General features: G+C 44.4%; 1 protein-coding gene across 6 annotated transcripts in view; it reads left to right on the top strand.

Moving 5' to 3' along the window:
* LOC138570116 (collagen alpha-4(VI) chain-like) overlaps nt 1-15942 on the top strand; it is a 559183-nt gene that overhangs the window by 388373 nt on the left and 154868 nt on the right. For all 6 annotated transcript variants that reach the window (XM_069648741.1, XM_069648737.1, XM_069648740.1 and 3 more), the window contains 6 exons: nt 1880-1945; nt 3347-3400; nt 3527-3562; nt 5166-5228; nt 8944-9006; nt 15223-15285. In XM_069648741.1, the coding sequence (XP_069504842.1) occupies nt 1880-1945; nt 3347-3400; nt 3527-3562; nt 5166-5228; nt 8944-9006; nt 15223-15285 (345 nt within the window). The remainder of the gene's footprint in view (nt 1-1879; nt 1946-3346; nt 3401-3526; nt 3563-5165; nt 5229-8943; nt 9007-15222; nt 15286-15942) is intronic.

Genomic DNA, 15942 nt, shown 5'->3' with positions numbered 1-15942 from the left:
TATGTAAAATGAGGAAATTAGACTCAATGTTTTGACATGGGGGGCATCCATTTTGTGAAATGAAGCACCCTCCTCTGTTGATGTTATGCTCTGTTCCCGCAGCAATAATCAAGCAAAAGCCCCCTACTGGGAGCATTTGCTTACTGCTGCCCGAGAGCAGAGCTTAACATGAAGAGGGGAAGCTGCTTTGACTTTCATTTTCCGTTTTCTGTGCTCCCCACGCCCAGGGAAGCACAGAAAACGTAAAATGAACGGCACAGCAGTTATAAATACTGCGCCGCCCACTGGTGGTTTTTTCATAATTGCTGTGACTTTCTTTTCTAGTTTCCTGATCACGGGAAACTGAAAACTAAAGTTGCAGCAATTATGAATACTCTTCCATTGGCCGGCGAAGTATTCATAATTGCCTGGACTTTCGTTTTAAGTCTCCTGGGCTCCCCCAAGCATGGGAGCTCTGGAGACTTGAAACGAAATGCACGACAATTATAAATACAAAACGTTGTATTTACAATTGCCATTACATTCTTTTTAAGTCTCCCGGTTCCCCGAGTCGAGGAACCCGTTTAAAAAAAAGCCACGGTAATCAGAAATATAACGCTGTTGTATATAATTGCTGCCACTTTTGCTTTAAATCTCCCGGGCTCCGCTGTCTTGAGGGGGCTTGGGAGACATGAAACAAAAGTCATGACAATCATAAATACAACAAAGTTGTATTTATAATTGCCGGTTCATTCTTTTTAAGTCTCCCTGGCTCCCCGAACAGGCAGAGCCTGGGAGACTTAAAAAGAAAGCCACGGCAATCATAAATACAGCGATGTTGTATTCCTAATTGTCTGGACTTTCAATTGATTGATGATCAATCTCTTTCTTTGAACTCCCAATTTTGGCAGAGAAGGGAACTGAGCTATAGTTAAACATAGGATTTGCCCAGGATCTCCTTGCAGTGGTATAGTCTATGCCTAACACATGTTAAAGCAGGTAGCATTGAAGTTATTCTACTGTCAAATTCTATTGGGATCCTTTCTCCTTTTAGTAGAACATGGCAATAGGCAGAGCTATTGTGCACTGATGTCTTCACATAACTCTGTGGAGAGAAGGAGAGTGTGGAGTCGAAGATTGTTTTTTATTTCTTCAAATGTGTGTTTTGCATTTAACTCAGGGTACATTTTCGTGGAGGGGGGTTTGCCTTGACATGGCTTGTATTGAGCTGAATGAGGTGACATGATTATAAACCTCATTGGCTATAAGCATTTTGAAACCTCTTAACAACAACCTTTAGCTGAATTAAATAAAGTGATAGTAGTATTATTGAGTGTATCCCAATAGTTACCGAATATGCAAGTGTCTAGTGCCAGCATTATGCAATGCGGTGCCAGTCTGCGCAGTCTCTTACTGGCTGCCATGTTGTGCCAGTTTTCAGCGAGAATAGCTTGGTAGGCCGCAGGACTGCAAAGCCTCTCATTTTTTCGACTGCATGGCAGAAAGCTTAACTAAATCTGCAGTTCCACGAGACCCCGCACTAGGCTGCCTCGACCATCGTGGTTTGAATACCTTCAAGAGTGCACCACCCACATGTCAGGTGTGGGGTGGGCATTAATACACTGCATGTCCCGCTGTCCGCACAATTGTTCACTTTGTACCAGCACATTCTTATTTCAGGAGGTGATACACTGTAAATTAAAAATTGCAGCCCTTTGAGGGATTCCGAAATGTCACCAGGCGTAGTAAACAGGTACTAATGCCTGTTGCACTCTTCACTATAATGTCCGCAATGGAGCCCGAGAAGTGTTGGTTTCCTGTAAAACTGCATCTCATCAATGTCACCCATTATTTATTGCCCAAGATCACTCATACTGAATCTCTTTTTTTTTCATTTCAGGGAGATACTGGAACCGACAATGATGTGGAGGGGCCAAAGGGTCAGAAAGGAAACGCTGGACGACAGGTAAACAAGACTCACTCACATGTGTGATGCAGTCGAACAGCCCATCTGTTTGGGTCAGCACTTGAAGTCACATTCTGGAACTCAACCCTTTCCCCTACCTGGTATTTCTGTACTGTAACTAGCGCTTAGTTGCCCCCGGTCTAAGTGCGCTAACTATAAATGCACAAATAAATAAATAAATACATTCTGTGGCAAACCAACAATGTTAAAACTATAGAAAACAATCCAGTTCCAGCAGATGTGTTATTTCCAAATGTCCTCATCTAGGGTGCTAGGTTACTAGCCACCTGTCAGGGGGGGGACGGGGGTTTGAATAGCACTTGTCTGTCATCGAGCTTCAGACAACTATTTTTGGAGAGGACCTGATTAAATTACATCCCTAAAATGAGGAAGGTTTCTGATGGTGTTTTTACCAGTCTACATTCTTCCTTCCATGCTTCACATATTGAGCCTTGATGCTTCCAAAATTTTGCAAGTAGGAAAACACATATTTTGTGAAAGGAGTTATTCACAAACTGAATCAGTGCATGTGCAAAACACTTTCCATGTTCCCTGCAAAGCAAAATCCAAATTCAGGATGTGAAAGAGGGTTTGATGAATGCATTCTTGAACATAGCCCTGATTTTCAAGCGATACATTCAGAAAGTGCTTTGAAACACATTGTGTGTGAGCGCTATATAAATGAACTATCATATCATATCATATCAAAGTGCCACCTGAAATGAATGCCCCATAGGCCAGGTTGGGCAGGTTAAATCCAGGCACAGGGCACATGTCAAGGCAGACCGGAGTTTCACCCCTCGCAGCTCTGCAGTGCGTCAAGCAAAAATGATCATGCAAAGCCTGAGCATTTCTATTGATTTTACTTATCCAACCCTGCGAGAAAGGGTGGGGATGAGAAGTGTTGGGTGACAGCCCCTCATCTGAAATGTGCCTCCAGGCCAACAGCAGCCTCCAACCTTCCACACACTTCATTTCTTGGAGACAGGGCCTATCTTTGTGTCGGGCGCAGTTTCATCTCTTAGATATGTATGGTGGGGCGGCCTGTGTGGCGGGCCAACCCCGACAATAAAAGGGACCTCTTTAGAAATGTTAATTGCGGCCAATGTAGTCATCACCGGAGCAGCCGGCGCAAAGGGAATGCAGGAAGAAGTGCCACCGCTGCCCAGGAAACTAAAGAAAAGAACCCTAACTGGGAGGGGCACCAAGCCTCTCGCGTTGCTTAGAAATGTGATGCAATACCCGCGCTTCTTGCCTGCATTCTGAGAAATTTAATTCGCTAGAATCCACCTCCAACGTACTCATAGCTATGATTTCTTTATAATGCACAACTGTGCTTACCCTCCCCGCCCCCACACCCTTATCCATCTAAATAAAAGTACTTTTGCTTTTCTCTTGCAGGGGGAGCCTGGTATAGATGGCGTACAAGGAGAGAACGGAGACGAAGGCTTAGATGTAAAAATCACTCCATTCTAAATGTTCTGGTTTTCTTTTAGTACTGTCTGCTTCCACAAATACTTTATAATATGGTACCAGGCAGAATGGCTTCTAATTTGGTCTATTGTCCTTTTCCACTTCTAGGGCCCCGTAGGCCGGAGAGGCCCTCAAGGACTCAAGGTAAGTGGCCATTCACCGGCAGGACTAACTATTTAATATCAAGGCCGCCAGTCAGCCAGTGCAGTCTCCTTTTGGTGATAGGGTGAAACGTCCATTTATTGTGTGATGAAAGGTTCACAATATCATTTTATCGGAGGCCCATGGGCGTGTAGCGCGTTATAAAAATGTAAAATAAATAAATAAATACAAATCACTCAAACTGTGTGGGAGGGGATGCATGAGTCTTTCATTGTTGTGGTTTCAGCCTTACCAGCAGTATCTCAATGGGGCTCATTTTAGAAGCCGAGGTGCAGTACAATGAGTGTAAAAGGCTTACGCCAGTCTTTACGCTTGTTTTACTGCTCTAGGGCATTTTAAACATCTTTTATTGGCAGAGTGGGAGGGAGGAGAGGAATTATGTCTCCTCATTCTCTTCATTCTCGCTCATGCTGCAAACACACCTTGTTTGAGGGCTGCATTCTACTTAAATACTGATGGTAAACAAATGGTTCCTATTGAATAAGCCTGTATTTAGCACCTGCTCAGAGTAGGCTGATTCCATAGCAATCCATTGTCAGCACATCTACAAAAAGTAATTTACAGGCAGCATTAACATCTTTCACAAAACACAGAATAAAAATGAAAAATTAAAGGGGATTTTACATTCAATTCCATTTTGTGAATGTGGAAACTGCAGGGACCCAACAGCACATAAGTTCTTACATTGGTGGTCCTCTGCATGCAATTAACATTTTTTAAAGAATTACCCCTACGTGCTAAGATTTGTCTGTCTGATTCTAAAAGTCATAAATTGGAGCAAATTTGGAGATGCACCTTCTAAGTTCATCCTGATTCTCAAAGTCATAAAGTGGAGCAAACCTGGAGATGCCTGGATCATCCCTTGGAGTTGCTGTGAATGCTGTTTGCACATGAATATCTCAGATTTGCTGTAGTTACAGGCTCTGTGAGTAAGGTATAAGGTAAATGTTGCAAATCTGAGATACTCACCGGCATCTCTAGATTTGCCACAGTGCATATCCTGTGCGTTTCTTTCAGGGCTCTATTTGCCCTATACCCTGATCTCCTCCAGTATGCACTGAACCACATTGTGTGTCATTTCACTCAAAACAAAATATGATGTCCTTTAGTGGCTAACTCAACAAAACCTGGCCAATGGAATTGCTCCCCTGATACTTACTTCTTTGTGCCGGCCATTTTTTGGAGTTCTGCATCTCTCCAGCTAAGAGGCAGCTGGTAGATATGTTCTGCACTAAAAGTACTGGGATTCCTGGGGAAAACATTGGGGCCTTTTCAACGAACAGATAAGGACATACCGAAGCCTCTCTACGCTGATTGAAGGTGGAACAGAATTGACAATGTTTGATGATCAGTCTCTTTTTCTTTGAACTCCCAATTTTGGCAGAGAAGGGAACTGAGCTATAGTTAAAAATAGGATTTGCCCAGGATCTCCTTGCAGTGGTATAGTCTATGCCTAACACATGTTAAAGCAGGTACCATTGAAGCTATTCTACTGTCAAATTCTATTGGGATCCTTTCTCCTCTTAGTAGAACATGGCAATAGGCAGAGCTATTGTGCACTGATGTCTTCACTTAACTCTTGCAGGGCGCACGCGGGATCCTTGGAGAAGCAGGTAAACCAGGAGACGCCGGGATTCAAGGCATACAGGTGGTGTATTCAATATTTAGTACTAAATGCAACATTTGTTTTTTAAAATCAGGGTTTTCTGTGAGAATGTGATATGTTCGATTTAGTTTCCATTGTAACTGTTTAGAAAATCAAGTCAGAACCAACTTACCTCAGTTTTACATGAGCCCAGCCAACTCGCTTAAGTTTAACCCAGCTCTTTCTCAAATGTGTAGTGACATTGGTATTGCACACAGAGAGTAAACATTACATCCTGCCATGCAATACAACACAAATCGCACCCGAATTAGGACATGTGAGCAACACCATGCAGGGACATGCAGGATTTGTATATTTATTTATTGAGATTAGTATATGCACCACTTGCCGAGGTTACTCACAGAGTAAAAGACATTCATTATAATTTAGCATCGCCTAGAATCATTGAGGTGTCAGAGAACAGGGTAGACGCAATCCATTGGAGACCTCAGAGGTACTTTCTTATTTACTCAACATGCATGTTCTGGGGGTCATCTTGATGATCCTCTGTGTTTTTATGAGCAATTTCATTTTCAGGGATCCCTTGAATCATTTTTGGTTTTGCTCATGTTATAGTTTTGGTTTGATCTTCCTCCGAAGCAATGATCTCCGAGCTACTAGAGATCCACTGGTCACACGTTCCCCTCTTGGGGTGACTGCTACGCGTTTCATTGTAGATGAGGACTTTGGGTTTTAGAAGAGGGCGGAGGGCGGGGTTCTTGAAGGAGCCGGGGATTGCCCCTGACTAGAAGGAACCTTGGCAACGGTTTGATGGGCTTGATACAAGAGTGTAGATTTGATCTTTGCACTGAGGCTGTACAGCGATGACGCAAAGCATAATCAGAGCGTGTATTTTGGTGACTATTTATTTTTATAAGATGTGTTGTAGGAGTGGTGCTGATGTTGTTAAGGAAGTTTACCTCTGTGACTTTTGTTCTTCCTAGTAACTTTTGGCTAGTCTGTATTTCGCCTTTGAAGAATGTGGACATGGTTGTGAATTTTTGGGTCTCTACATTTATAGTTTGGCCAGGTTTGAGTGTTCTTTGAAAACTGCAAAGAGTATTCCCATTTTGTTTTGCAATTTGAGGATCCTGCTTGCATGGAAATTCTGTTTGGTTCGTTTGATTGCTTGTCTGTCTCCTCTTTCATGCCTTGCACGTGCCACCCCACCTCCATTTTTTTCTAGAAGTGACTAAGTAGTTCTAACCACTGGTCGAGGAAGTGAGGGTTATGGCTTGTAGGTCTATATGTGGTTACCGTGAGGGATGCAACCTTTGCGTAGGGCGGCACTGGGTAGAGATATGCTTGAAGGATGTATGTTCGGTGGCGTGGCCAGTTGAAAGGTTTCCTGACTGCTGACCCACGCTTCCAGCCCCCCCCCCCCCCCGGCTGTTTAACTTCAACAGTCAATTAGAGAACTACTTTAGATAGGCAGGTTCCAAATTATGAGGCTACAGAAACAATTACAACCAAGTAGAACAAGATAATATGACAAATCTGCAATGCTCCGATCACAAGAAGTACACCAACAGTGGACCTGCATGTGTACACCCCTTCTATAGGACTTAGTGGACGGCTTCAAATCTCTGATTGACATAACTGAGTGAGATAACGCTGTTGCTCTGAGCTGACTGTCAACCTGCCTGCCAATCCATTTCAATGATAGCCTATGGTGTCTGCAAACATTTGCTCTCCGGGTGTTGTAGACTACAATTCCCATAAGCCCTAGCAATGATGGTCAGTGGTGAGGGATCATGTGAGCCATAGTCCACTGATGAGCAGAGAGACAAGAGAAAAGTGTCTGATTGGAAACCAGTAGAGGCACAGGAGTTCGGACCATTTTTGGACAGTCAGCCTCCAGTTTTAACAGGTAGTCATTAGGGAGAGAAGAGTCTGTGGCATGAACGCAGACATGCCTCAACTCCCCTCGGGACTGGAAAGTTGTCAGCTATTGCCCCCACTAAGCCCAAAGCAGATGGTGGGAACCGTGAAGCAGAAGAATAGCTTTGATAAGCTCTGAAGCCAAGCCCTGCACAAAGTGCAAATCCCAGAGAAGGAATGAGACACAGTCTTTTACTGCATGAAGACTCTGCACAGATTCCCCCTTCTAAGAGCAAAGCATTTTAGCATGAGAATCAGGAACCTGAAACACTGGTCCATGGAACAAATACACCTGTTTTGCATTGTTTTGTCAGTCTTTTCACTTCACATTTTTTTTATTGGGAGTTTGTCAATCTTTTTGGGGAGTAAAGGAGCCTGGTATGCTGCTCATCGGTAGAGCAGGGGATCTAAAGAGCCGCATATGAACAAGGTTTCTGGTGGTATTAAAGGACCACCTATGTGACAAAACTAATGGTGCGGGTACTGTGCCACCTTTGAGCCAAAACTAATAGCGCCACTAACGCACCATCTGTGCCAAATATAGCTAGGGTGCTAAAGTGCCACCTTTTAGCTAGACTAAAAGTGGTGCTAAGCCACCACCTGAGCCAAAGCTAAGCCGCTAAGGACACCTGAGAACTATTTTGCCTCCTCAATGTCATCTCTCCATATACGCTCTATAGCAATATGTTTGTCTTATAAGGTGGTGCTAAGCCACCAACTATGAGCCCAAACTACCAAGCATCTTCCATTACAATCCATGTTCTGTTTTCGTGTATCAACCATAGACTGAAAGACAGAATCACATTTAAAACACACTTTATTTTCCATATTCACACCAACACATACTGCACTGTTTACTATTTTATTGACCATATAATTTAATGCATTTTATAATGGAACAAAATGTGAACTTTAAAAAAGAAAAAAAAAAGTGCGGCATCACACAAAATTTGCTCTTCAGTTTTGTTGCAAATATGCTATTTTCCACCCCTTGTAAAGTGTCCTTGTTGCTATTTAGTCACAAAGCCAGAATGTAGTCATGAGCCTTAGACTTCCTATCATAATATTATGCTATAGTGAGGTCACTGTCAGCCATGTAGCTCGAGGCTGAGGCTCCTATGTTCAATATGACCTTTACCAGGGCCCATAGACCTGATTTATGTGATTTCACAAAGCCCGCTTCACCTAAAGGTGAAATCCTCCACAAAAAATGCCTTTCAAGTTTTTTTAATTATGTGGAGGGGAGACTCCCCGCCTACTCCCACATCCCTTTACCTTATCCTATACTCTTACCCCACCCCATCTATGTTTTGAAATGTAACCACTTACCCAACCAAATTTGAAGAAAATATTTTTCGAAGGTTTCTCATTCGATGAAATGGTATTCAGTGAAATGCAGGTATACCCGATAGACCTAGGATATTTTCAGAAAAGTGCAGTCAGTATTTCATTTATGAAATCCCTTTAGTTATTAATCATGAGAACACAGAATATGGTTATTTAATTTCACGCATGTTTTAATTATTTATTTAAGCACTACAATGTTTCACAGCTTAATTAATCTCATTCTTACTGCATCGTGGTGAACAACTACACTCCATGTCTCCCAGACTCCTGTGGTCTCCATTGCATTGGAAAGAACTTTGCATAAAACAGGGTCACAGCAGGGGATAGAGCACAGCAATGGGGATTCGAGGCATTTCATAATGCACCTTGTCATTGGGGGTCATTACGTGTTTGGAGGTAGCCATGGTGATATTAGCATTAATCTTAGAACCAGTGTTCAGCTAAACCATTAAAACGTGTGTCACAGAATATTTTCTATTCTTCCCACCAGGGCTCGCGAGGTTTGCCAGGACCAAAAGGACCCCCAGGACTACAAGGCTTACACGGCCCGCAGGTATGTGAAAAGAAAGCACGGCTCAACGATTTGCTGTATTTATGCCTCAGAGTGTGTGTTTGTTTACGCATACACACTCACCCTCACACTAGTGTACATTGGCCCGGGTCATATTTTCCAGGTGGAGACACTCGCACTGCCTGGGAAATACAAAAGCGGCCATTTTGAAGGGATTTCATGCACGTCTTTTGGTCATAGAGACGCTTGAACCATATGGGTTTACATGCATTTTACTGGCCACCATGCACAGGCATGGTGACCCGCATTACTGCTTCTTTTGCGTTAGGAGGTCAAAAGACATAGGGACCCCGGACTACCCGGATTCCCATGCTTGTTGACCCCCCCTCTTGGAAGACAATCAAAATTGCACAGAGAGGGGCTGCAGACGGGGAAGCGTCTGCTCCCAGCGGTTTACTCAGCTAAAATGAGGTGGTCTGATCACGTGCCCTACTGCTCAGACATCTTAATCTCAGGTGACAGCGACGGCAACGCATCACAGGCTGCATTTGTGCTACACCGGCTTTGCTTTGTGTTGGATATTTGCCTCTCACCTCTGGCGGGCTGTGCAGCAGCCACGAGCAGAACTTGCGATTGCACTGGCACCATTATATGGGGTGCCGGTGCAACCATGCTCCTGACCCCCATTGTGCCCTATGGGGTAGAATGGGGATCGGGAGCCCGGCATTACCGCCTCCCGCGAATGGGCAATTACCGGCCCCTTCATCTTGTAATGTGCCGGTTATTTCCTAAACGCCGGAGGTGGTGCCGGTAGCGAGCATGGCGGTATCTGTGCCTGCCATACAAGCACGGCTACTGCCATGCTCGTAATGAGGCCCAATGTATTGATTATTCAAGCCAGCGTTCATAACGGGAGTGAACACCCACACCCAGAAACCTAACCTGGGGGAGGATGCTATGTAAAGTACTGTAGAAAACAGGGGGTTACAAACACCTTAGTCTTAAATGTAAATTCCAAAACAATGGTAGTGATAGCTAACAAATAATAGTACAACAGGCCAACATAAGTTCAAAATTGATGCTTAATGACATGGCTCCTACCTAGAAACACCTATCCAATCACATGAACACAGTGGAATGACTGAGCAGACAAGGTGACCTTACAAGGCAGGACCTGCCAAAAAGGTCTGCTAACTTTGACCCTTCAATTGTTTTGGAATACATCTCCCACCAGTCTTTGTCAGCATGGTGAATGAAGGAGGATCATGGTAATTGTGGTCCAAAACATCTGGAGAGCCACAGATTGCAGAGCCCTGGCCTATCGGAAAATGTGTGCTCTGATACACGTTCATCAGAAGGTCTTGAACCATAAAGTGATGTAGCCGCTGACCCCTGGGTATTCTCAGAAAACTAGAAAGCATGTTCTAAAGATGGTTTGCATAAAACCGTGTCATGCACCAGCATAAACAAACCATGGCCATTTGGGACTAGTGAACCTCTATGCCCTGGCTGCCATGGCTGCCTTTATGGGACTTGTCACTGAAAGGTATTCTTTTCCTGTCTGGGCCAGGAAAGTGAGAATTAATTTGAGGAGGTAGAGTTGAAAGTGGGCCTTCTTGACAAGGTCCTGAATGTGAGTGATGAAGGAAAGAGTGGAGTCTAAGATGACTCCAAGGTTTCTGACTTCAGATGAAGGAGAAGTGGGAGAGCCCATAGAGGATGGCCAGAGGGAGCAGGAGTCCCAATGGGAGGGATCTCAGTCTTGCTGTTATTGAGGCAGAGATCATTGGATGTGCACCAGGACTGGATGGCAGATAGGCAGTCAGGAATGATGGAAGAAGCAATGAAAGGGTCAGAGTGAAATTTGAAGTGGAGTTGTGTGTCATCTGCGTAACACTGGAAGTTAGGGGAGACAGTGGAAATGAGGTTTGCCAGTGGCACAAGATAGGTGTTAGAAAACCATGGAGAGAGGTTGGAGCCCTGGGGGAAACCACAGGTGGAGGCAGAGATAGGGGAGGAGAAAGAGCCCAGAATAACCTGGTATGGACGGTCAATGAGGAAAGAGGTCAGCCAGTCCAGTGCCCGTTCCGAAATACCCAGGGTATCATGGAGCCGTTTTATGAAGATGGAGTGGTGTTCAGAAGAGCAGTTTCTGTGCCTTCAGTGTGCTGGGTAAATTGGGGGAAGGCCAGCTTCTCCAAGAGTTTCCCAAGAAGGAGGTGATAGATACAGGGTCATAGTTGGCTGGACAATAAGGGTCTGCAAAAGGTTTTTTCAGGAGGGGTCGCACAAGGGACTGCTTGAGGAAGGAGGGGAAAGATCCAGTAGCAAAAGAGTGGTTGCAGAAATCAGCAAGAGCAGGGGCAAGGTAGCCAATATTGTTGTTAATGGTTCTGGAGGAGCAGGGGGAAACCTGTTTGGAGGAGACCATCATTGAGCATACAACTCTGGTGACCTCTTCAAGTGTGATAAGAGAGAAGGAGGAGGTCATGTCAAGGTCAAGGAAGAGGTCATTGAAGCCACTGAAAACTTAGGCCAATTACCATCATGGCATATATTCAAAAGATTGAACTCTACCCAGAGAGAACTATGCTAGCTGCAACCTAAAGGAAGGCCTTGATAGTTTGCTAAAATTAAACAGTGCAGTGTGGCATCTGTGTACACAGTGAGCAATCAGTGGCAGAGCCACGGGTGTGGCAGAGGGTGGCCACCCACCTGGTGCCCAGTGTGCCTCCCGCTGGCACCCTAATATCCATCCCTGTCACCAAAAGCTGTCTCTGCTACTGTGAGCCGTACACAAGATATTCCCCGCCTATGACTCGAATAGAAACATTTGGCAGGAATCTCTTGCCCCTAATTCTCCTGTCAATGTTCACTAATTGCCAAGGAAAGTCTCCCATGCAGATCCTAAAGGAAATTCACACATCTCTCTTTTTGGCAGTGCTTTCAATGTGTAACTGCATTGAACATGAACTTTTATGTAGGCTCATCGTTTAAGAGCCTACCTCCATATTTTTATTAGGTCTTAATTGTAGATACAGTGTGCTGCCACCAGGAAATCATGCATGCAAGCGAGGTTCACATTGTGCTCTAGGCTGCCACAGGGTTTGGTTAGGTCCAATGCCAAAAATGTGTTGCAGCGCCCCTTGCTATTGTTGTACTAGCACAGTGGTAGGCAGCAGTACCAACGGGAAATGCGAGAATGGTTATTTGAGTATATGGATAGAGGAACATTAATTTGGTAGGTTATTGACTGCAAACAAAAGAAAGAAAAGCCATGTTCAAGCCAATAATCAATAGACCGGCTACTAGCTGTGAATGTCAGTTAAAATAGGGCTGTTTGTGTTTAATGGACATTAGGGCACATATTCATAGCCTCATTTGAAATGTACCGCAGTGGTAAATTACCTCTCCGCCGCATTTTCTGGAAGTGACGAGACGGGGGAGGGAAGGTCCTGTAACAGATATAAGATCCCCACCGTCTCATCAGTGTGCTTCGTTGTATTCCTGCAGGAGATTTTCCATTAGTAAACACTGCCTGCAAAAGCGAGAGGAAAATGGAAAGTGAAAAAGTGCCTTTGCCTCGCTTTTACTCTTTCCTTGACTACTCTGCTCTGTGGACCTTTAAAATTGCAAGCAGGGGGTCCCACAGCATGTAAGTGCTAACATTGGTGGTCAGCAGCATGTATTTTCTATTTTATACAAAAAATGACCCTGTTAGTGTCTCTCTGTTTGGGGAATGCTACTGCCATTTTGCTTGTAGCAGTGGTTGGACATTAAGGGTAATGGGATTCGTTATTGTTAGTGGCATTGAAATGTCCCACAGTTACAGAGCGCTGCATCCTCTGCACTGGCCTGTTCTCATGTTCTACTAGTGTCTGACTGGGGCTAATTACGAGTTTGCCAATATCCTGCTGGCAATTCTGGGGGGATACCGACAAACTGCCCCTACCATTTCTGCTGCCTGATATCCCAGCATTTTCAGGCTATTACAAGCAGCAGAAAGGGAGGTTAGTTCCCATTCCATTGAGTCCCATGGGATTGCTGGAATTACCGCCGCTGGTAGTACCGGTGCCGGTGACTCCAGCATTATTTGACGGTAGGGGCCTGATTTACCAGCATGTCAGGCCTGTCAGTGAGTCAGTGCCCCCACCGGCAAACTTGTGTTTCCCTGGTCCAGAAAATATGCTGGTGCGGGAGCCAATGTACAGCTTTCTTCTGTGAATGTTCCAGTCCAGTATTAAAAGCATTGTGTGTGCTGGAGTTCACCAATTATATTTAAAGAGCTGATAACTCAATGGCCCCTCTCATTATCCTGGTCTTGAAGACCCAAAATGCAAAACAGAACACTGATGGATGGAAAGTTTTGAATCAATCACAACTTCTAGCATTGCTCTGGGGAACTCTGCTGGCCATCATTTTTTCAGCCTGCCATATCATGATGGAAGTGAGAGTTGACAGGCAAACAAGGCTCGTTCCCATCCCAAAAGGGGTAGTGCTGGAAGAACTGCCAGGTCACAGCCCTCTGCACAAGATCACAAGCATCCGCAGACGTGTTTCAGCCTCACTGGGTTTCATCAGTGAGGTGTAGCTTGAGTCTCTAGGTCCAGCAGGCATGGGACCCACGTCTGGGCAAACGCATCCCATTCAAGGTGACATTGGTAAAACTGGAGATGGATGGCTTCAAGGTTTTCGATTAATCAAAACATCTGGCATTATCCTGGGAACTCTCCTGAGCTTTGCTTTTCAGCTTACCATGTCATTACAGAAGTGGAAAGACCATAGGCAAAATACACATACATGGTACCTTTGAGTCGTCCACCGATTTCAATGGGAGGCATGTTTTACCTCTGCCATTGTCAACCAGTCCAGCCTACATCAAATTTCCATTAATCATCAGATATTATTGCTACCACCTTATGTGTGTTTTTCCCTAAATCCAAGGGGCAATTGAAGTGACATCACCAGCATTTTGATCTAAATCCTAGTATTAGATCTGGCCCCACACATCATTAAATGAGGAGAATGGGGCATTGTTTGTCTCTCATCCAATCAGTATTGAAAGGAATGCCTACCATTCTATAGTGTTCAGGTAGGGCTTGTACGTGTAGGTTAAACAATTCCTAACCCTAATTCCCATTATATTACACCTCTGGATACACCTGTGGGTAAAAGGTTCAGCCACAGCTGAGTGCTAATGAACTAAAACAATCAATGAGTTAATGGACGAAATAAATCCCTGGGGTAGTTTTACGTTCCTTTAGAATAAAATGAAAATGTAACCATTTTCCAAATAGCCTCTGCATTGTCCACAAGGCTTACTGGGGCTTGGGTCCAAAATATCTTCAGCTATCCCTCCGCAAGTACCTCCCCTCTCGAGCTCTTCGCTCCTCTACCTCTAACTCCCTCAGGGTCAGTCGTTTCTCCAAGAAACGGGCTGGGGGTAGATCTCTGTCCTCAGCTGGGGCCTCCCTCTGGAATAGCCTCCCTGCCAATCTAAAACTTGAGGAGAACCATCTCCGGTTCCGGAAGCAACCCAAGACCTTTTTCTTTGCTTCTGCCTTCGCTCCCCCTCTCCCCTGCTGATCTGCTCTCTCTTGGCAGTGTGCACCTGGCCACGCTCTGTCCCCTATACCTGCTCACCCTGCCACCCTCCCGCACTGCCTCCTGGCCACCCCTCGCACTGGTGTCTGTAGCTGTACCCATATAGTTCCCCACAACCCCCCCTTTTTTCTTCTTTTTCTGCACTTATCAGACTTACCCAGTCTGCTGCTGTAAACACAGCACTTGCCACTTGCTGGCTGCAATACCATTGTTTATTGCCTCAATTATCTATTTATTTTTATTTATTATTTATCTGTTACTCCTCTGCCCCGCACTCTCCACTCTCCCCCTTCGATGCACTTTTCCCCTTTCCCTTTCCCATACACTTGTGCGTTCTCAATGTCACTGGGCATGTAAGATCGTTGTTGTGTTCTCTCTTGATCCCCTCCCTTGTCTTGTCGCGCTCTGAAACACTTCTGTATCAGTGCAATACAAATAAAATGTCATATCATATCATAGATAGGTGACATTGTCAATTGGGATGGTGTTTTTCGCATGAATGGTTTCCATTGTCACCCAAGTATCATGTTGATAAAATCACCTGAATGCAGATCTTGGTCTGCATTTGCGGATCCAGAAGTATGTACTTATGAAGCAGCCATAAACATGGTGGCTTGATTTTCATTTATTTATACCCAATATTTATATTCCTAGGGTGGTCTTGGGTTCTCTGGTGTGCCTGGGTCAGCTGGAAATCCTGGACCCAAAGGACAGAAGGTGAGTGCCAAATTGATGCACATGTGTGCGTCTCAGGATCCTTGTTATTTGTTACAGCAAGAACTAAATTAACAAAGCAAGAAGAGATGGATGGATTTTCACCCCACACCATCATCAGGCAAATAGTAAGGAGGGACACACACCAAGCAATGTTTACCTTTTTCTGCCACAAGCCTACCCTATTCATTGAGGTGTTGGTCCTTACGACCCCACTTACTCCATGTACTTTTATTGAGCATTTGTATTTCTATATCAGATTAATGTTTTCAGTATTTTGGATGTGGTTTTGGGGTATTTCGCCTGAGTGTCTCCACAATTTGATATGTGTTGCTCCAGTGTTTTTAATGAGGTCCTCCATTAGTCCTTGTGCTACTTTCTCTTCAGTTTTTCATGAATTATCCCACTTTTTGATAAGTTCCTCTATTGTTTCTACTGCCCTTGAGTCTTACTTTTAGGACTCTCCCATTTTGTATGTAACTCTCTCCAATTTTCAGGAAAAGTACTCTCGCTTCAGTTTTGATTAATTCATCTATTGTCTGTCTTTGCTGCTTAACTGTGTTGCCTGTTCCTCCACAATTCTCAATATGTTGCTCCATTCTTTTTGATATATTGATTTTTCTTCTTTTTGTTGAGTAACTCTACAATTCCTCTTGTGTT

The sequence above is a fragment of the Ambystoma mexicanum genome, chromosome 2q (assembly GCF_040938575.1).
Source record: "Ambystoma mexicanum isolate Mex_15411 chromosome 2q, UKY_AmexF1_1, whole genome shotgun sequence".
Taxonomy (NCBI): Eukaryota; Metazoa; Chordata; class Amphibia; order Caudata; family Ambystomatidae; genus Ambystoma; species Ambystoma mexicanum.
Note: the sequence above shows the minus strand (reverse complement) of the source record. Positions and strands in the feature narration are given on the sequence as shown.